At 40.4% G+C, this 22,029-nt stretch overlaps 1 protein-coding gene across 1 annotated transcript in view; it reads right to left on the bottom strand.

The window, feature by feature from the left end:
* Positions 1-22,029, bottom strand: part of LOC139378620 (transient receptor potential cation channel subfamily M member 1-like) — a 147,411-nt gene that overhangs the window by 27,699 nt on the left and 97,683 nt on the right. Inside the window, exons 19-24 of the mRNA XM_071120953.1 lie at positions 19,646-19,768; positions 13,046-13,174; positions 12,329-12,580; positions 5,468-5,660; positions 4,333-4,353; positions 4,089-4,233 (exon numbers count right to left, since the gene is read on the bottom strand). Of these exons, the coding sequence (XP_070977054.1) occupies positions 4,089-4,233; positions 4,333-4,353; positions 5,468-5,660; positions 12,329-12,580; positions 13,046-13,174; positions 19,646-19,768 (863 nt within the window). The remainder of the gene's footprint in view (positions 1-4,088; positions 4,234-4,332; positions 4,354-5,467; positions 5,661-12,328; positions 12,581-13,045; positions 13,175-19,645; positions 19,769-22,029) is intronic.

Here is a 22,029-nt window from a genome sequence, read left to right as displayed (position 1 = left end):
TACCCCCTCCTTTTTCGAACATTCTGTTAAAAATCGCGCAACTTTTCAGCGTCCTGCTACTCATGCCAGGAATATAGTATATGCATATGATTAGTATGTGTGGATAGAAAACACTCTGAAGTTTCTAAAACTGGTTAAATCACGGCTGTGACTATAACAGATCGTGTGTTTCATTGAAAAACGCAAGAAAAACTGCTCTCTGAAAGCTAAAAATAATTTCCATAAGTCACTTCCATGGGTTGTTAAAAGAGGACAAAATTTAATATCGACCTGCATTCATACAAATTCCACACGATGTCGCCATTGTTGTCATTTTCAATTGAATTTTTTGTTGGAAAATCCATCTATCTGGCTTCCGTTTCTTCCAGTCTTCACCCGGATGTTGTTAATGTGGACATTGGCAGCCATTGATTTGCAAACGAGGAGCTATTGAATATACATCGCCCTGTAATCATTTTGATAGATTATAAACGTTTACTAATACCTAAAGTTGGATTACAAAAGGATTTCGAAGTGTTTTGTGAAAGTCTATCGTCGACTTTTTTAATTTTAAAAAATTACGCAGCGTTTAAAAACGATGTTTTTTTCTGAATGACACAGCTTCCATAGAAAGCTATTTTGGGTATATATGGACCGATTTAAACGAAAAAAAGACCCAATAGTGATGTTTATGGGGCATATAGGAGTGCCAAGAAAGAAGCTCGTCAAAGGTAATGAATGTTTTATATTTTATTTCTGCGTTTTGTGCTGCGTCGGATAAGCAGAGTCTTTGTTTACGTCACATTCAGGCATTTTCAGGTGGTGCATGCTATCAGATAATAGCTTCTCATGCTTTCGCCGAAAAGCATTTTAAAAATCTGACTTGTTGGCTAGGTTCACAACGAGTGTAGCTTTAATTCAATACCCTGCTTGTGAATTTTGATCAAGGTTTGAGTTTTAACGAGTACATTTAGCATTTAGCGTAGCGCATTTGCATTTCCAGGTGTCTACTTGAGACATCTGCGTCTCAAGTATAGTCAAGAAGTTAACCAAACTATTGGGCTTGCCATAGAAAAGGTGTTGGATACTTATTGACTCAAGTCACTTCAGCTTAATTTTTGATATTCATTTAAAAAATGTTCTACAAACAAAATTCCACTTTGACCTTATGGGTCATTCAACAACATAGTACACCCCAATCTCATCACTAAGCTAAGGACCCTGGTACTGAACACTCCCCTCTGCAACTGGATTCTGGACTTCCTGCCGGGCCGCCACCAGTTGGTAAGGTTAAGCAACAACACATCTACCATGCTGATCTTCAACACAGGGGCCCCTCAGGGGTGAGTGCTTAGTCTCCTCCTGTTCTCCCTGTTCACCAACGACTACGTGGCCAAGCACGACTCCAACACCATCAATTATGTTTGCTGACGACACGACAGTGGTAGGCCTGATCACCTACAACGATGAGACAGCCTATAGGGAGGTGATCAGAGACCTGGCAGTGTGGTGCCAGGACAACAACCTCTCCCTCAGGGTGAGGAAGACGAAGGAGCTGATTGTGTACTACAGGAAAAGGAGGGCTGAGCATGCCCCCATTATCATCAATAGGGCTGTAGTGGAGAGGGTCGAGAGCTTCAAGTTTCTCGGTATCCACATCACTAAGGACCTATCATTGTGAAGAGTGCATGACAATTTATACATTTATTTTTAATTTCACCTTTATTTAACCAGGTAGGCAAGTTGAGAACAAGTTCTCATTTACAATTGGGACCTGGCCAAGATAAAGCAAAGCTGTTCGACACATACAACGACACAGAGTTACATATGGAGTAAAACAAACATACAGTCAATAATACACTATAAACAAGTCTATATACGATGTGAGCAAATGAGGTGAGATAAGGGAGGTAAAGGCAAAAAAAGGCCATGGTGGCAAAGTAAATACAATATAGCAAGTAAAACACTGGAATGGTAGATTTACAGTGGAAGAATGTGCAAAGTAGAAATAAAACATCTCAGGAGCCTGAAAAATGTGGCATGATCCTCAAAAAGTTCTACAGTTGCACCATCGAGAGAATCTTGACTGGTTGCATCACCGCTTGGAATGGAAACTGCTTGAATCTGACCGAAAAGCGCTAAAGAGGGTAATGTGTAAAGCCCAGTAAATCACTGGGGCCGAGCTTCCTGCCATCCAGTACCTCTATAACAGGCAGTGTCAGAGGAAGCCATTAAGAAGTGGGACTGCTGAACAGTTAATCAAATTGCTACCCGGACTATTTGCATTAACCCCTTATTCTTTAGCTAGCAGCAGGCAACCTGGTCACGAAAATCAGAAAAGCAATCAAATTAAATAGTTTACTTTGATGAGCTTCGGATGTTTTCACTCACGAGACTCCCAGTTACATAGCAAATGTTCCTTTTTTCCCAAAATATTATTTTTGTACCCGAAATAACTCCGTTAGTTCTTCACGTTTGGCTGAGAATTCGACCGGAAATTGCGGTCACGGCATAATATCGACAGAAACATGGCAAACGTTGTTTATAATCAATCCTCAAGGTGTTTTTCAAATATCTATTCGATAATATATCCACCTGCTGTATTTTCACTAGGAACGGGAGGAAAAATAGCTACCTCTGTCTATTACGCAATAATGACTCTGAGAGCCCTCAGCTGGACACTTCGTTTACGCTCATTCTTCAACATAAAGGCGTGAAACTAGGTCAAAATGCTGTGGACACCTTGGGGAATACGTGGAAAAAGGAATCTGGCTGATAGCCCATTCACTGCTCAATAGGGACGCATCAAAACGCAGAGCTTTCAAAACATGAGTCAATATTTTTACAGTTCTGGAAACTTTAGAGTGTTTTCTATCCTAAGCTGTCAATTATATGCATATTCTAGCATCTTGTCTTGAAAAAATAGCCCGTTTACTTTGGGAACGTTATTTTTCCAAAAATGAAAATAGTGCCCCCTAGTTTCATTACTCTTCGTTGTGGGCTTGTCAGTAAGGCAAGGTCTACACCTATTTTATTCGGCGCATTTGACAAATAAAACAATATTTAGCTTTGATTTTTTTTGTTCATGCATTGACAAAATTAGGGGGCAGTGGGAAACTTGCCAGAAGTGAACATGGGTAGTACAATAGTAGCTAGCTAGAATGCATGGGTAATTCACATCATTGCCCTACTATTTAATTAAACAGAGGACATCCAAGAAGGAAAATGTGTAACTTCATTGCAGTAAGGAAATGTTCAATCTATAATTAGCTAACTAATTAAACTAACATTTATAACTAAAACATACATTTTATTAGCTAGCCAATTTCAAGGTGTTAGCAAGCAAGCTAAAGTTATTAGCTGTCTGGCTTTCTATGGGCTTAACAATGCAAGCTAAAATTAGCTATGCTAGCTAACATTAGTTCCTACTTGCTAGTCAAAGGACGGTAACGTTTAACAGGTTGCAGTTGTCTAATGTCACTCATTTTAGTGTAGACAGCTTTTTATAACGTTTTGAAAATGATGATTTATGTGCCTTATTCATGATCTTAGCAACAAACGATGTCCGAACTTAGAAGGTTTGCTTTAGCTAGCAAGCTACTGTGTTTGCTTATCCCGGAAGGGCTGGCTGGAAGCAGAAGGGCTGGGGCGGTCCTATGTAAAATAATAGATCATGATTCGTTCAATTCAAATCGGGGCTATCCAAGTCAGAAAGACTGGTGTCAGCCAGACTAGGGACTCGGCTGTTCTAGCACCAAGGGAAGCAGGTTCCACCATTTGGGTGCCAGGACATAGAAGAGTTTTGACTGGGTTGACTAGCTAACCAACTAACCTCCGCCAAACAAAGATAGGTGTAGATGTGGCAACCTCATGAGAGTTTTCTAAAGACAAAGTTATCTGTAGGGCGTGAGTTTCTGCTGTTGTTTACATGGAAGAAACAAGCCTACATCCCTGAGGTCAGACACAGTAAGTACTAATAACTTGTGTCCAACGTTTGTACTAATCTCGGAAACCAGAGTCAAATATTTCCTGCGCCAGCTAGCTAGCTGTCACAAGAGACTAGTTGTCAACATGGCAATGTAAAAATGTTCCTGTTTATGTCAACTTACTTGAAGACAGCAATCAACAGGTTGACCAGCAGGATGTTGGCCACCAGTAAATAACAGGCCATGATGGCCGGGGTCAGCCAGGCTCCAGGGATACACGGAGGCAGCTTCTTACCATCCTCATCGTACAGGTTCTCACCACACGGCGCTAGGAGGTTAGCGGAAGAAGAACAAGAATTCTTTAGTATTCAAAATAACACTCCACATTGCCACTTTGAAAATATACAACTTATTGAAGAATACTCACGGTTGATTTCCATTGCATAGACTTGAAGCAGTTCCAGAAAAAAGGAAATAAAGACAGAGAGGCAGAATAAAAAGGCATGAATACAAAGACAACAACATACTTATGTCATGGTCAAGACCAGGTGCACGTGAAGTCAAAGACTGTCGTTTGCTGCTGAGAGACCAGGTGAAGTCAAAGACTGTCCTAAGCCGCTGAAAGACCAGGTGAAGACAAAGACTGTCCTAAGCTGCTGAAAGACCAGGTGAAGACAAAGAATGTCCTGTGCTGCCGGGAGACCAGGTGAAGACAAAGACTGTCCTAAGCTGCTGAAAGACCAGGTGAAGACAAAGACTGTCCTAAGCTGCTGAAAGACCAGGTGAAGACAAAGACTGTCCTAAGCTGCTGAAAGACCAGGTGAAGACAAAGACTGTCCTGTGCTGCTGGGAGACCAGGTGAAGACAAAGACTGTCCTGTGCTGCTGGAAGACCAGGTGAAGACAAAGACTGTCCTGTGCTACTGGGAGACCAGGTGAAGACAAAGACTGTCCTAAGCTGCTGAAAGACCAGTGAAGACAAAGACTGTCCTAAGCTGCTGAAAGACCAGGTGAAGACAAAGACTGTCCTGTGCTGCTGGGAGACCAGGTGAAGTCAAAGACTGTCCTGTGCTGCTGAAAGACCAGGTGAAGACAAAGACTGTGCTGTGCTGCTGGGAGACCAGGTGAAGACAAAGACTGTCCTGTGCTACTGGGAGACCAGGTGAAGACAAAGACTGTCCTAAGCTGCTGAAAGACCAGTGAAGACAAAGACTGTCCTAAGCTGCTGGGAGACCAGGTGAAGTCAAAGACTGTCCTGTGCTGCTGAAATACCAGGTGAAGACAAAGACTGTCCTGTGCTGCTGGGAGACCAGGTGAAGTCAAAGACTGTCCTGTGCTGCTGAAAGACCAGGTGAAGACAAAGACTGTGCTGTGCTGCTGGGAGACCAGGTGAAGACAAAGAATGTCGAGTGCAGCTGGGAGACTAGGTGAAGACAAAGAATGTCCTGTGCTACTGGGAGACCAGGTAGAGTCAAAAACACATTATGGATAAATACAGGACAGATCAAAACATGGGCAAACAGGACAGATCATCTGCCCGTGAAACAGGAAACAGAATCTTACTATAAATCTGAGTCTTACGGTCGATCGAGTCAGCAAACACCTCTCCATAGATCATCCAGTAGGGCATGTAGAAGATGTTCCTGGCCAAACGCCATGTTGGCTCCTCATCAGGGTGCAAGATGGCCTGCCGCGACACCCCGAAACTCATCAATACCACCAACATGATTATCACGAAGTACAGCATGTCGATCATCTACAGAACATAGAACACAGCATGTTAATCATTCTAATATAGAACATAGAACACAGCATGTTAATCATTCTAATAATCAACACAGCATGTTAATCTTTCTAATATAGAACACAGCATGTTAATCATTCTAATATACAACACAGCATGTTAATCATTCTAATAATCAACACAGCTTGTTAATCATTCTAATATAGAACACAGCATGTTAATCATTCTAATAATCAACACAGCATGTTAATCATTCTAATATAGAACACAGCATGTTAATCATTCTAATATAGAACACAGCATGTTAATCATTCTAATAATCGACACAGCATGTTAATCATTCTAATATACAACACAGCATGTTAATCATTCTAATATAGAACACAGCATGTTAATCATTCTAATATACAACACAGCATGTTAATCATTCTAATATACAACACAGCATGTTAATCATTCTAATATAGAACACAGCATGTTAATCATTCTAATAATCAACACAGCATGTTAATCATTCTAATAATCAACACAGCATGTTAATCATTCTAATATAGAACACAGCATGTTAATCATTCTAATATAGAACAAAGAACACAGCATGTTAATCATTCTAAAAATCGACACAGAACGCAGCATGTTAATCATTCTAATATAGAACACAGCATGTTAATCATTCTAATATACAACACCGCATGTTAATCATTCTAATATACAACACAGCATGTTAATCATTCTAATATAGAACATAGAACACAGCATGTTAATCATTCTAATATAGAACATAGAACACAACATGTTAATCATTCTAATAATCAACACAGCATGTTAATCTTTCTAATATAGAACACAGCATGTTAATCATTCTAATAATCAACACAGCATGTTAATCTTTCTAATATAGAACACAGCATGTTAATCATTCTAATATACAACACAGCATGTTAATCATTCTAATATAGAACACAGCATGTTAATCATTCTAATATAGAACACAGCATGTTAATCATTCTAATAATCAACACAGCATGTTAATCTTTCTAATATAGAACACAGCATGTTAATCATTCTAATATACAACACAGCATGTTAATCATTCTAATAATCAACACAGCATGTTAATCATTCTAATATAGAACACAGCATGTTAATCATTCTAATATAGAACACAGCATGTTAATCATTCTAATAATCAACACAGCATGTTAATCATTCTAATATACAACACAGCATGTTAATCATTCTAATATAGAACACAGCATGTTAATCATTCTAATAATCAACACAGCATGTTAATCATTCTAATATACAACACAGCATGTTAATCATTCTAATATACAAGACAGCATGTTAATCATTCTAATAATCAACACAGCATGTTAATCATTCTAATATAGAACACAGCATGTTAATCATTCTAATATAGAACAAAGAACACAGCATGTTAATCATTCTAATATAGAACAAAGAACACAGCATGTTAATCATTCTAAAAATCGACACAGAACACAGCATGTTAATCATTCTAATATAGAACACAGCATGTTAATCATTCTAATATACAACACCGCATGTTAATCATTCTAATATACAACACAGCATGTTAATCATTCTAATATAGAACAAAGAACACAGCATGTTAATCATTCTAATATAGAACATAGAACACAGCATGTTAATAATTCTAATATAGAACATAGAACACAACATGTTAATCATTCTAATATACAACACAGCATGTTAATCATTCTAATATAGAACATAGAACACAGCATGTTAATCATTCTAATATAGAACATAGAACACAACATGTTAATCATTCTAATAATCAACACAGCATGTTAATCTTTCTAATATAGAACACAGCATGTTAATCATTCTAATAATCAACACAGCATGTTAATCTTTCTAATATAGAACACAGCATGTTAATCATTCTAATATACAACACAGCATGTTAATCATTCTAATATAGAACACAGCATGTTAATCATTCTAATATAGAACACAGCATGTTAATCATTCTAATAATCAACACAGCATGTTAATCTTTCTAATATAGAACACAGCATGTTAATCATTCTAATATACAACACAGCATGTTAATCATTCTAATAATCAACACAGCTTGTTAATCATTCTAATATAGAACACAGCATGTTAATCATTCTAATAATCAACACAGCATGTTAATCATTCTAATATACAACACAGCATGTTAATCATTCTAATAATCAACACAGCTTGTTAATCATACTAATATAGAACACAGCATGTTAATCATTCTAATAATCAACACAGCATGTTAATCATTCTCTTATAGAACACAGCATGTTAATCATTCTAATATAGAACACAGCATGTTAATCATTCTAATTTACAACACAGCATGTTAATCATTCTAATATAGAACACAGCATGTTAATCATTCTAATATACAACACAGCATGTTAATCATTCTAATTTACAACACAGCATGTTAATCATTCTAATATAGAACACAGCATGTTAATCATTCTAATAATCAACACAGCATGTTAATCATTCTAATAATCAACACAGCATGTTAATCATTCTAATAATCAACACAGCATGTTAATCATTCTAATAATCAACACAGCATGTTAATCATTCTAATATACAACACAGCATGTTAATCATTCTAATAATCAACACAGCATGTTAATCATTCTAATATAGAACACAGCATGTTAATCATTCTAATACACAACACAGCATGTTAATCATTCTAATATAGAACAAAGAACACAGCATGTTAATCATTCTAAAAATCAACACAGAACACAGCATGTTAATCATTCTAATATAGAACACAGCATGTTAATCATTCTAATATACAACACCGCATGTTAATCATTCTAATATACAACACAGCATGTTAATCATTCTAATATAGAACAAAGAACACAGCATGTTAATCATTCTAATATAGAACATAGAACACAGCATGTTAATAATTCTAATATAGAACATAGAACACAACATGTTAATCATTCTAATATACAACACAACATGTTAATCATTCTAATATAGAACATAGAACACAGCATGTTAATCATTCTAATATAGAACATAGAACACAGCATGTTAATCATTCTAATAATCAACACAGCATGTTAATCTTTCTAATATAGAACACAGCATGTTAATCATTCTAATATACAACACAGCATGTTAATCATTCTAATAATCAACACAGCTTGTTAATCATTCTAATATAGAACACAGCATGTTAATCATTCTAATAATCAACACAGCATGTTAATCATTCTAATATAGAACACAGCATGTTAATCATTCTAATATAGAACACAGCATGTTAATCATTCTAATAATCGACACAGCATGTTAATCATTCTAATATACAACACAGCATGTTAATCATTCTAATATAGAACACAGCATGTTAATCATTCTAATATACAACACAGCATGTTAATCATTCTAATATACAACACAGCATGTTAATCATTCTAATATAGAACACAGCATGTTAATCATTCTAATAATCAACACAGCATGTTAATCATTCTAATAATCAACACAGCATGTTAATCATTCTAATATAGAACACAGCATGTTAATCATTCTAATACACAACACAGCATGTTAATCATTCTAATATAGAACAAAGAACACAGCATGTTAATCATTCTAAAAATCGACACAGAACGCAGCATGTTAATCATTCTAATATAGAACACAGCATGTTAATCATTCTAATATACAACACCGCATGTTAATCATTCTAATATACAACACAGCATGTTAATCATTCTAATATAGAACATAGAACACAGCATGTTAATCATTCTAATATAGAACATAGAACACAACATGTTAATCATTCTAATAATCAACACAGCATGTTAATCTTTCTAATATAGAACACAGCATGTTAATCATTCTAATAATCAACACAGCATGTTAATCTTTCTAATATAGAACACAGCATGTTAATCATTCTAATATACAACACAGCATGTTAATCATTCTAATATAGAACACAGCATGTTAATCATTCTAATATAGAACACAGCATGTTAATCATTCTAATAATCAACACAGCATGTTAATCTTTCTAATATAGAACACAGCATGTTAATCATTCTAATATACAACACAGCATGTTAATCATTCTAATAATCAACACAGCATGTTAATCATTCTAATATAGAACACAGCATGTTAATCATTCTAATATAGAACACAGCATGTTAATCATTCTAATAATCAACACAGCATGTTAATCATTCTAATATACAACACAGCATGTTAATCATTCTAATATAGAACACAGCATGTTAATCATTCTAATATACAACACAGCATGTTAATCATTCTAATATACAACACAGCATGTTAATCATTCTAATATAGAACACAGCATGTTAATCATTCTAATAATCAACACAGCATGTTAATCATTCTAATATACAACACAGCATGTTAATCATTCTAATATACAAGACAGCATGTTAATCATTCTAATAATCAACACAGCATGTTAATCATTCTAATATAGAACACAGCATGTTAATCATTCTAATACACAACACAGCATGTTAATCATTCTAATATAGAACAAAGAACACAGCATGTTAATCATTCTAAAAATCGACACAGAACACAGCATGTTAATCATTCTAATATAGAACACAGCATGTTAATCATTCTAATATACAACACCGCATGTTAATCATTCTAATATACAACACAGCATGTTAATCATTCTAATATAGAACAAAGAACACAGCATGTTAATCATTCTAATATAGAACATAGAACACAGCATGTTAATAATTCTAATATAGAACATAGAACACAACATGTTAATCATTCTAATATACAACACAGCATGTTAATCATTCTAATATAGAACATAGAACACAGCATGTTAATCATTCTAATATAGAACATAGAACACAACATGTTAATCATTCTAATAATCAACACAGCATGTTAATCTTTCTAATATAGAACACAGCATGTTAATCATTCTAATAATCAACACAGCATGTTAATCTTTCTAATATAGAACACAGCATGTTAATCATTCTAATATACAACACAGCATGTTAATCATTCTAATATAGAACACAGCATGTTAATCATTCTAATATAGAACACAGCATGTTAATCATTCTAATATAGAACACAGCATGTTAATCATTCTAATAATCAACACAGCATGTTAATCTTTCTAATATAGAACACAGCATGTTAATCATTCTAATATACAACACAGCATGTTAATCATTCTAATAATCAACACAGCTTGTTAATCATTCTAATATAGAACACAGCATGTTAATCATTCTAATAATCAACACAGCATGTTAATCATTATAATATACAACACAGCATGTTAATCATTCTAATAATCAACACAGCTTGTTAATCATACTAATATAGAACACAGCATGTTAATCATTCTAATAATCAACACAGCATGTTAATCATTCTAATATAGAACACAGCATGTTAATCATTCTAATATAGAACACAGCATGTTAATCATTCTAATTTACAACACAGCATGTTAATCATTCTAATATAGAACACAGCATGTTAATCATTCTAATATACAACACAGCATGTTAATCATTCTAATTTACAACACAGCATGTTAATCATTCTAATATAGAACACAGCATGTTAATCATTCTAATATAGAACACAGCATGTTAATCATTCTAATAATCAACACAGCATGTTAATCATTCTAATATACAACACAGCATGTTAATCATTCTAATATACAACACAGCATGTTAATCATTCTAATAATCAACACAGCATGTTAATCATTCTAATATAGAACACAGCATGTTAATCATTCTAATACACAACACAGCATGTTAATCATTCTAATATAGAACAAAGAACACAGCATGTTAATCATTCTAAAAATCAACACAGAACACAGCATGTTAATCATTCTAATATAGAACACAGCATGTTAATCATTCTAATATACAACACCGCATGTTAATCATTCTAATATACAACACAGCATGTTAATCATTCTAATATAGAACAAAGAACACAGCATGTTAATCATTCTAATATAGAACATAGAACACAGCATGTTAATAATTCTAATATAGAACATAGAACACAACATGTTAATCATTCTAATATACAACACAGCATGTTAATCATTCTAATATAGAACATAGAACACAGCATGTTAATCATTCTAATATAGAACATGGTTCACAGCATGTTAATCATTATAATTTGGAACATAGAATGTCAGTCATCTGGAATAAATTATTTGTAATTAAGCCAATGGGATGCCATTATTTGTTTTGTTTCTAACGTGTCCTCAACATTTGGAGCAGTACCCTCCTCCTCTTCCTCCTCTGGTATCTTCAGAGGTAGTAGGCCTCAAGACAAGCAGACTGAGTATCTTCTGTATGGGGGGCTAACCCCCTGTAACCTGTGCTGTATGACACACTACTTTTTGATTGGGAAATATTAGTGATGTAAGATGAGGAGAAAGCAGCTGGATGAAGTTATAAAACCACCATAGTAATAATCTTTCAGGATTTATTGTGGTTTTATCCTCTATAATATTTCATGTATGTAATGTTGTCTCTGGAGCAGCCTACTAACTTTGAAATATCAAACAAAAATCAATCAATCAATGATGTTACCATTTTCCCAATCATCATGACATAGGGTCCCAGGTACTTGTTGACCCCGAAGATGTCGAGCACCCTGATGTACCAGAAGATGATGTCTATGCAGTAGATGACACGTCCGATGCCCAGGAGGGGTTCGTTCTGCAGCCTCAGCAGAAGGCCAATCAGGAAGGTGGAGATGGCTGCCAGGTCAGTGATGTTCCAGACCTCTTGCAGCCATACGTTGATCTTCTGCTTCAGCTTCCCAGGCTCTGACATTAGGATCTATGGGTCAAGGTCAAAGTTAGTAACCCAGGCTCTGACATCAGGATCTAAGGGTCAAATTCAAAGTAAGGCTCTGACATCAGGATCTATGGGTCAAGGTCAAAGTTAGTAATCCCAGCTCTGACATCAGGATCTATGGGTTAAGGTCGAAGTTAGTAAGTAAGCCTTGTCTGAGCCAGAACCGGGCATGGGGTAGGATGTCCTATTTCTGTAGCGAAGCATCTTGACTACACCCTGTCTGACTTCAGGGTCGATGAAGGAAGTACAAAGCATCAATCAATGCTCACATACAGTACAGCTGCATCTGAAATAGCCTATTACCTATAACGTATTTATATAGGAGGTAAGATGGTATATAGTGCACTATAGATGCAATATTGTTGGGAATATTTTATTTTCAGCTGAGAATGAATTCCCCAAGCTTACTTGAATTTGACGTTGAACTTAAACTTGTTACTAATTTACCTGTCTGACTTTCTCGAAGCCGAGCGTTAGGATGTAGGCAATGACGGTCCACTCCTGGATGGACGGCCATCGCTCCATCTTCACCAGGATTATGTAGTTATACAGCATCAGGTAGCCCAGGTAGGAGATCTAACAGAGAAATAGATAAACCACATAACATAACACAACATGCCGCTAGACATCAGGTAGCCCAGGTAGGAGATCTAACAGAGAAATAGATAAACCACATAACATAACACAACATGCCGCTAGACATCAGGTAGCCCAGGTAGGAGATCTAACAGAGAAATAGATAAACCACATAACATAACACAACATGCCACTAGACATCAGGTAGCCCAGGTAGGAGATCTAACAGAGAAATAGATAAACCACATAACATAACACAACATGCCGCTAGACATCAGGTAGCCCAGGTAGGAGATCTAACAGAGAAATAGATAAACCACATAACATAACACAACATGCCGCTAGACATCAGGTAGCCCAGGTAGGTCTGTTTAGTGTTTTATTAGGATCAGGTAGGAGGTCTGTTTTAGTGTTTTATTAGAATCAGGTAGGAGGTCAGTTTAGTGTTTTATTAGGATCAGGTTGTCACGACTTCTACCGAAGTCGTTGCCTCTCCTTGTTCGGGCGGTGCTCGGCGTTCGACGTCACCGGTCTTCTAGCCATCATTGATCCATTTTTCATTTTCCATTGGTTTTGTCTTGTCTTCCCACACACCTGTTTTCAATCCCATTCATTACCTGCTGTGTATTTAACCCTCTGTTTCCCCTCATGTCTTTGTCAGAGATTGTTTTATTGTTAGTGTTGTTTATTTGTTGTATTGGTGCGCGACGGGTCCTCGTACCCATGTTTTTTCATGTCTGTACATTTTAGTGTTATGGAGCATGTTCTGTGGACATTTATTAAAAGACTCTATTTACACTCTCCTGTGCCTGACTTCCCTGCCACCTATACACACAGCGTTGACAGAATCTTTGAGAAAAAAAAATTAAGTCAGCAGGAGAGGACACTACGCCCATGGAGGTGGATGAGTAGGCACCATTCTCATCCAGAGCCCTCTGTTGCACTAATGTTTGTCTCGGTCTCTTTTCCTGATTTTTCCCTGCATTCCCAGTATAAGGCGCTTGTAGATTCAGGTGCGAATTTCATTAATAAAAGTATAGCTCATATTGTTTCTGTGGATATGCCTTTCCCTAATCATGCCTTAGATAGTCGACCATTAGGGTCAGGGTTTATCAGGGAGGTAACCGTACCTTTGTGTATGATAACGCAGGAGGGTCACAAGGAGAAGATTAGTCTTTTCCTTATTGATTCTCCTACGTATTCTGTGGTGCTAGGCCTACCCTGGTTAGCTTGTCATAACTTCACGGGGTGGTCGCGAGAGTGCTCAGGTAGGTGTTTAGGGGTTTCCGTTGGTGCTACTACGGTGGAAAGTCCAGACCAGGTCTCCACCGTGCGCATTCCCCCCGAATATGCCATTTGGCTCTCGCCTTCTGTAAAAAGAAGGCATAGAGGGGGGGATTGTGCGATAGATCTCCTGGTAGACGCTGCATATCCCAGGAGTCACGTGTATCCCCTGTCGCAAGCGGAGAAGGAGGCTATGGAGACATATGTCTCTGAATCCCTGCATCAGTGGTTCATTCAGCCATCCATTTCACCCATCTCTTCGAGTTTCTTTTTTATGAAAAAAAAGGATGGCGGTTTACGCCCGTGCATTGATTATCGAGGTCTAAATAAAATCACAGTGAAATATAGTTACCCGCTACCTCTGATCAATACGGTTATTGAGTTAATGCACGGGGCACGCTTTTTCACAAAATTGGATCTCAGGAGTGCGTACAATCTGGTGCGTATTTGGAAGGGTGATGAGTGGAAGATGGCATTTAGCACCACCTCAGGTCATTATGAGTACCTTGTCATGCCATATGGGTTGATGAGTGCTCCATCAGTTTTCCAATCATTTGTAGATGAGATCTTCAGGGACCTGCACGGGCAGGGTGTAGTGGTGTATATCGATGATATTCTGATATACTCCGCTACACGCGCCGAGCATGTGTCCCTGGTGAGCAGGGTGCTTGGTCGCCTGTTGGAGCATGATCTATATGTCAAGGCTGAGAAATGCTTGTTCTTCCAACAATCCATCTCCTTCCTAGGGCATCGGATTTCCACTCCTGTCCAACCACGGTAAAGGAGGTGCAGCGTTTTTTAGGGTTTGCCAATTACTACCGGAGGTTTATCCTGGGTTTTGGTCAGGTGGCTGCTCCCATTACCTCACTGCTAAAGGGGGGCCCGGTGCGCTTGCAGTGGTCGGCTGAGGCGAACAGGGCTTTTGGGCACCTGAAGACTCTGTTTACCTCGGTGCCTGTGTTGGCTCATCCGGATCCCTCTTTGCCATTCATAGTGGAGGTGGACGCATCCGAAGCTGGGATAGGAGCAGTGCTCTCTCAGCGTTCGGGTACGCCACTGAAGCTTCGCCCCTGTGCTTTCTTTTCAAAGAAGCTCAGCCCAGCGGAGCGAAACTATGATGTGGGGAACCGAGAGCTGTTAGCTGTCGTAGAAGCCTTGAAGGTGTGGAGGCATTGAGGGGGCTAAACACCCTTTTCTCATCTGGACTGACCACCGCAATCTGGAGTACATCCGGCAGGCGAAGAAACTGAATCCTCGCCAGGCAAGGTGGGCCATGTTTTTCACTCGTTTTGAGTTCCCTCTTTCTTACAGACCAGGCTCCCAGAACGTTAAGGCAGACGCATTGTCTCGGCTGTATGACACAGAGGAGCGATCCATGGATCCCACTCCCATACTCCCAGCTTCGTGTTTGGTGGCGCCTGTAGTGTGGGAGCTGGACACGGACATTGAGCGGGCGTCACGTGCAGAGCCCTCTCCCCCTGAGTGTCCAGCTGGTGATCTGTATGTTCCGTCTGCTGTCCGCGACCGATTGATCTATTGGGCTCACACGTCACCCTCCTCTGGTCATCCTGGGATAGGTCGGACGATGCGCTGTCTTGATGGGAGGTACTGGTGGCCCACTTTAGCTAAGGACGTGAGGATTTATGTTTCCTCCTACTCGGTGTGCGCCCAGTGCAAGGATCCTAGACACCTGCCCAGAGGTAAGCTACAACCTCTACCCGTTCCTCAACGGCCGTGGTCGCACCTGTCGGTGGATTTTTTGACTGATCTTCCACCTTCTGAGGGTTACACCACGATCCTGGTCGTTGTGGATCGGTTTTCGAAGTCCTGTCGTCTCCTCCCTTTGCCCGGTCTCCCTACGGCCTTACAAACTGCAGAGGCCCTGTTTACACACGTTTTCCGGCACTATGGGGTGCCTGAGGATATAGTGTCTGATCGGGGTCCCCAGTTCACTTTAAGGGTCTGGAACGGGTTCATGGAGCGTCTAGGGATCTCGGTTAGTCTTACCTCAGGTTTTCACCCCGAGAGTAATGGGCAGGTGGAGAGAGTTAACCAGGATGTGGGTAGGTTTCTGTGGTCTTATTGCCAGGATCGGCCGGGGGAGTGGGCGAAGTTCGTGCCCTGGGCAGAGAAGGCTCAGAACTCGCTACGTCACTCCTCCACTAACCTTACCCCTTTTTAATGTGTATTAGGGTATCAGCCGGTTCTGGCTCCTTGGCATCAGAGTCAGACCGAGGCTCCTGCGGTGGACAATTGGTTTCGGTGCGCTGAGGAAACCTGGGAGGCAGCCCACGTCCACCATCAGCGCGCCATAAGGCGCCAGAAAATTGGCGCAGATCGTCGCCGCAGTGAGGCCCCAGTGTTCGCACCAGGGGACAGGGTCTGGTACTCGACCCGAAACCTGCCCCTCCGCCTGCTCTGCCGGAAGCTGGGTCCGTGGTTTGTGGGGCCGTTTAAAGTCCTGAGGAGAGTGAACGAGGTATGTTCAGGTTACAACTGCCCACTAATTACCGTATTAACCCCTCGTTCCATGTGTCTCTCCTCAGGCCGGTGGTGGCTGGCCCGCTCCAGGAGGCTGAAGTGCGTCCCTCCGCCTCCTCTAGACATCAAGGAGGTCCCAGCGTACTCTGTTCGATCCATTTTGGATTCGAGACGTCGGGCGAGGGGCCTTCAGTACCTCGTGGACTGGGAGGGTTAGGGGCCGGAGGAGAGATGCTGGGTTCCGGTGGAGGACGTGTTAGATCCTTCCATGTTATCAGAATTCCACCGTCTCCATCCGGATCGCCCTGCACCTCGCCCTCCGGGTTGTCCCCGAGGCCGGTGTCGACGCGCAGCTGGAGCTTCTGCCGAAGTCGTTGCCTCTCCTTGTTCGGGCGGTGCTCGGCGTTCGACGTCACCGGTCTTCTAGTCATCATTGATCCATTTTCATTTTCCACTGGTTTTGTCTTGTCTTCCCACACACCTGTTTTCAATCCCATTCATTACCTGCTGTGTATTTAACCCTCTGTTTCCCCTCATGTCTTTGTCAGAGATTGTTTTATTGTCAGTCTTGTTTATTGTTGTGTTGGTGCGTGACGGGTCCTCGTACTCATGTTTTTTCATGTCTGTACTTTTTAGTGTTATGGAGCATGTTCTGTGGATATTTATTAAAAGACTCCATTTACACTCCATTTTGACTCTCCTGCGCCTGACTTCCATGCCACCTATACACACAGCGCTGACACAGGTAGGAGGTCTGTTTAGTGTTTTATTAGGATCAGGTAGGAGGTCTGTTTAGTGTTTTATTAGGATCAGGTAGGAGGTCTGTTTAGTGTTTTATTAGGATCAGGTAGGAGGTCTGTTTAGTGTTTTATTAGGATCAGGATCCGGGTTGGCGCCCCCACCCCCCCTCCCTGGGTTGTGCCGCGGCGGAGATCTTTGTGGGCTATACTCAGCCTTGTCTCAGGATGGTAAGTTGGTGGTTGAAGATATCCCTCTAGTGGTGTGGGGGATGTGCTTTGGCAAAGTGGGTGGGGTTATATCCTTCCTGTTTGGCCCTGTCCGGGGGTGTCCTCAGATTGGGCCACAGTGTCTCCTGACCCCTCCTGTCTCAGCCTCCAGTATTTATGCTGCATGGGTTTATGTGTCGGGGGGCTAGGGTCAGTTTGTTATATCTGGAGTACTTCTCCTGTCCTATTCGGTGTCCTGTGTGAATTTAAGTGTGCTCTCTCTAATTCTCTCTCTCTTTCTTTCTTTCTCTCTCTCGGAGGACCTGAGCCCTAGGACCATGCCTCTAGACTACCTGACATGATGACTCCTTGCTGTCCCCAGTCCACCTGGCCGTGCTGTTGTTCCAGTTTCAACTGTTCTGCCTTATTATTATTGGACCATGCTGGTCATTTATGAACATTTGAACATCTTGGCCATGTTCTGTTATAATCTCCACCCGGCACAGCCAGAAGAGGACTGGAAGATAGCCTGGTTCCTCTCTAGGTTTCTTCCTAGGTTTTGGCCTTTCTAGGGAGTTTTTCCTAGCCACCGTGCTTCTACACCTGCATTGCTTGCTGTTTGGGGTTTTAGGCTGGGTTTCTGTACAGCACTTTGAGATATCAGCTGATGTACGAAGGGCTATATAAATACATTTGATTTGATTTGATCAGGTAGGAGGTCTGTTTAGTGTTTTATTAGGATCAGGTAGGTCTGTTTAGTGTTTTATTAGGATCAGGTAGGAGGTCTGTTTAATGTTTTATTAGGATCAGGTAGGAGGTCTGTTTAGTGTTTTATTAGGATCAGGTAGGTCTGTTTAGTGTTTTATTAGGATCAGGTAGAAGGTCAGTTTAGTGTTTTATTAGGATCAGGTAGGAGGTCAGTTTAGTGTTTTATTAGGATCAGGTAGGAGGTCTGTTTAGTGTTTTATTAGGATCAGGTAGGAGGTCTGTTTAATGTTTTATTCGCATCAGGTAGGAGTTCTGTTTAGTGTTTTATTAGGATCAGGTAGGAGGTCAGTTTAGTGTTTTATTAGGATCAGGTAGGAGGTCTGTTTAGTGTTTTATTAGGATCATGTAGGACGTCTGTTTAGTGTTTTATTAGGATCAGGTAGAAGGTCTGTTTAGTGTTTTATTAGGATCAGGTAGGAGGTCTGTTTAGTGTTTTATTAGGATCAGGTAGGTCAGTTTAGTGTTTTATTAGGATCAGGTAGGAGGTCTGTTTAGTGTTTTATTAGGATCAGGTAGAAGGTCTGTTTAGTGTTTTATTAGGATCAGGTAGGAGGTCTGTTTAGTGTTTTATTAGGATCATGTAGGACGTCTGTTTAGTGTTTTATTAGGATCAGGTAGAAGGTCTGTTTAGTGTTTTATTAGGATCAGGTAGGAGGTCTGTTTAGTGTTTTATTAGGATCAGGTAGGTCAGTTTAGTGTTTTATTAGGATCAGGTAGGAGGTCTGTTTAGTGTTTTATTAGGATCAGGTAGAAGGTCTGTTTAGTGTTTTATTAGGATCAGGTAGGAGGTCTGTTTAGTGTTTTATTAGGATCATGTAGGACGTCTGTTTAGTGTTTTATTAGGATCAGGTAGAAGGTCTGTTTAGTGTTTTATTAGGATCAGGTAGGAGGTCTGTTTAGTGTTTTATTAGGATCAGGTAGGTCAGTTTAGTGTTTTATTAGGATCAAGTAGGAGGTCTGTATACTATTTTATTACATTAGTGATACTTACGGTGTTGAACCAGAACTTGGTGAACGGGGCATCATAGAACTCATAGATCCTCCGTCCAATGGGCTTCCTCCTGACATTACTGCTGCCCTCCTCTTCATCCCCCTTCCTTGACACAACGTCATCCTGAAACAATAAATTGATCAATCAACCAATAAATCAATCAATACAAAATAACACCAGGAATCACTGGTACTAGGGGCCTACCTGTTACCCTGTTATTATCGGCCTACCTGTTACCCTGTTACTAAATCAAATGTTATTGGTTGCATACACATGGTTAGCAGATGTTAATGCGAGTGTAGCAAAATGCTTGTGCTTCTAGTTCCGACCGTGCAGTAGTATGTAACAAGTAATCTAAAAATTTCACAACAAATACCTTATACACACAAGTGTAAAGGAATGATTAAGAATATGTACATATAAATATATGGATGAGCGATGGCCGAACGGCATAGATTACAGTGTACACATATGAGATGAGTAATGTAGGGTATGTAAACATTATAAAAAGTGACATTGTTTAAGTGACTAGAGAACTTTATTACATCCAATTATTGAATTATTAAAGTGGCTAGAGATTGAGTGTGTATGTTGGCAGAAGCCACTCAATGTTAGTGATGGCTGTTTAACAGTCGATTGGCTTTGAGATAGAAGCTGTTTTTCAGTCTCTCGGTCCCAGCTTTGATGCACCTGTACTGACCTCGCCTTCTGGATGATAGCGGGGTGAACAGGCAGTGGCTCGGGTGGTTGTTGTCCTTGATGATCTTTTTGGCCTTCCTGTGACATCGGGTGGTGTAGGTGTCCTGGAGGGCAGGTAGTTTGCCCCCGGTGATGTGTTGTGCAGACCTCACTACCCTCTGGAGAGCCTTACGGTTGTGGGCGGAGCAGTTACCGTACCACGCTGTGATACAGCCCGACAGGATGCTCTCTATTGTGCATCTGTAAAGGTTTGAGTGCTTTTGTTGACAAGCTAAATTTCTTCAGCCTCCTGAGGTTTGAGAGGCGCTGTTGTGCCTTCTTCACCATGCTGTCTGTGTGGGTGGACCAATTCAGTTTGTCCGTGATGTGTAAGCCGAGGAACTTAAAACTTACTACCCTCTCCACTACTGTCCCGTCGATGTGGATAGGGGTGTGCTCCCTCTGCTGTTTCCAGAAGTCCACAGTCATCTCCTTTGTTTTGTTGACGTTGAGTGTGAGGTTATTTTCCTGACACCACACTCCGAGGGCCCTCACCTCCCTGTAGGCTGTCTGCTTGTTGTTGGGAATCAAGCCTACCACTATAGTGTCGTCTGCAAAATTGATGATTGAGTTGGAGGCGTGCATGGCCATGGGTGAACAGGGAGTACAGGAGAGGGCTGAGAACACACCCTTGTTGGGCCAAAGTGTTGAGGATCAGCGGGGTGGAGATGTTTCCTACCCTCACCACCTGGGGGGCGGCCCGTCAAAGTCCAGGACCCAGTTGCACAGGGTGGGGTTGAGACCCAGGGTCTCGAGCTTAATGGCAAGTTTGGAGGGTACTATGGTGTTAAATGCTGAGCAGATGGATTAGGGCGGTGTGAAGTGGTTGCGATTGCGTCGTCTGTCGACCTATTGGGGCGGTAAGCAAATTGGAGTGGGTCTAGGGTGTCAGGTAGTGTGGAGGTGATATGATCCTTGACGAGTCTCTCAAAGCACTTCATGATGACGGAAGTGAGTGCTACGTCCCGTAGTCGTTTTGGCTCAGTTACCTTAGCTTTCTTGGGAACAGGAACAATGTTGGCCCTCTTGAAGCATGTTAGAACAGCTGTTGACCCTGACACATACGTCTCATGTCTGGTCCATGGAATTGAGACTCTACTTTGTCTCTATACTGAAGCTTAGCTTGATTGATTGCCTTGCGGAGGGAATAGCTACACTGTTTGTATTTGGTCATGTTTCCGGTCGCCTTGCCATGATTAAAAGCCATGGTACGCGCTTTCAGTTTTGCGCGAATGCTGCCATCAATCCACGGTTTCTGGTTGGGGAATGGTTTAATGGTCACCGTGGGTACCACATCACTGATGCACTTGCTAATAAACTCGCTCACCGAATCAGCGTATTCATCAATGTTATTGTCTGAGGCAATCTGGAACATATCCCAGTCCACTTGATCGAAGCAATCTTGAAGCGGGGAATCGGATTGGTCAGACAAGTGTTGAACAGACCTGAGCACGGGCGTTTCCTGTTTTAGTTTCTGTCTATAGGCTGAGAGCAACAAAAGGGAGTTGTGGTCAGATTTGCCGAAAGGAGGGCGAGGAAGGGCTTTGTATGTATCTCGGAAATTAGAGTAGCAATGATCCAGGGTGTTGCCAGCCCGGGTAGCGCATTCGATATGCTGATAAAATTTCGGGGGCCTTTTTTTCAGA

This window comes from Oncorhynchus clarkii, chromosome 2 (genome assembly GCF_045791955.1).
Source record: "Oncorhynchus clarkii lewisi isolate Uvic-CL-2024 chromosome 2, UVic_Ocla_1.0, whole genome shotgun sequence".
In the NCBI taxonomy this organism is placed as follows: Eukaryota; Metazoa; Chordata; class Actinopteri; order Salmoniformes; family Salmonidae; genus Oncorhynchus; species Oncorhynchus clarkii.
The sequence above is the reverse complement of the archived record's forward strand: the minus strand, read 5'-3'. Positions and strand labels throughout refer to the sequence as shown.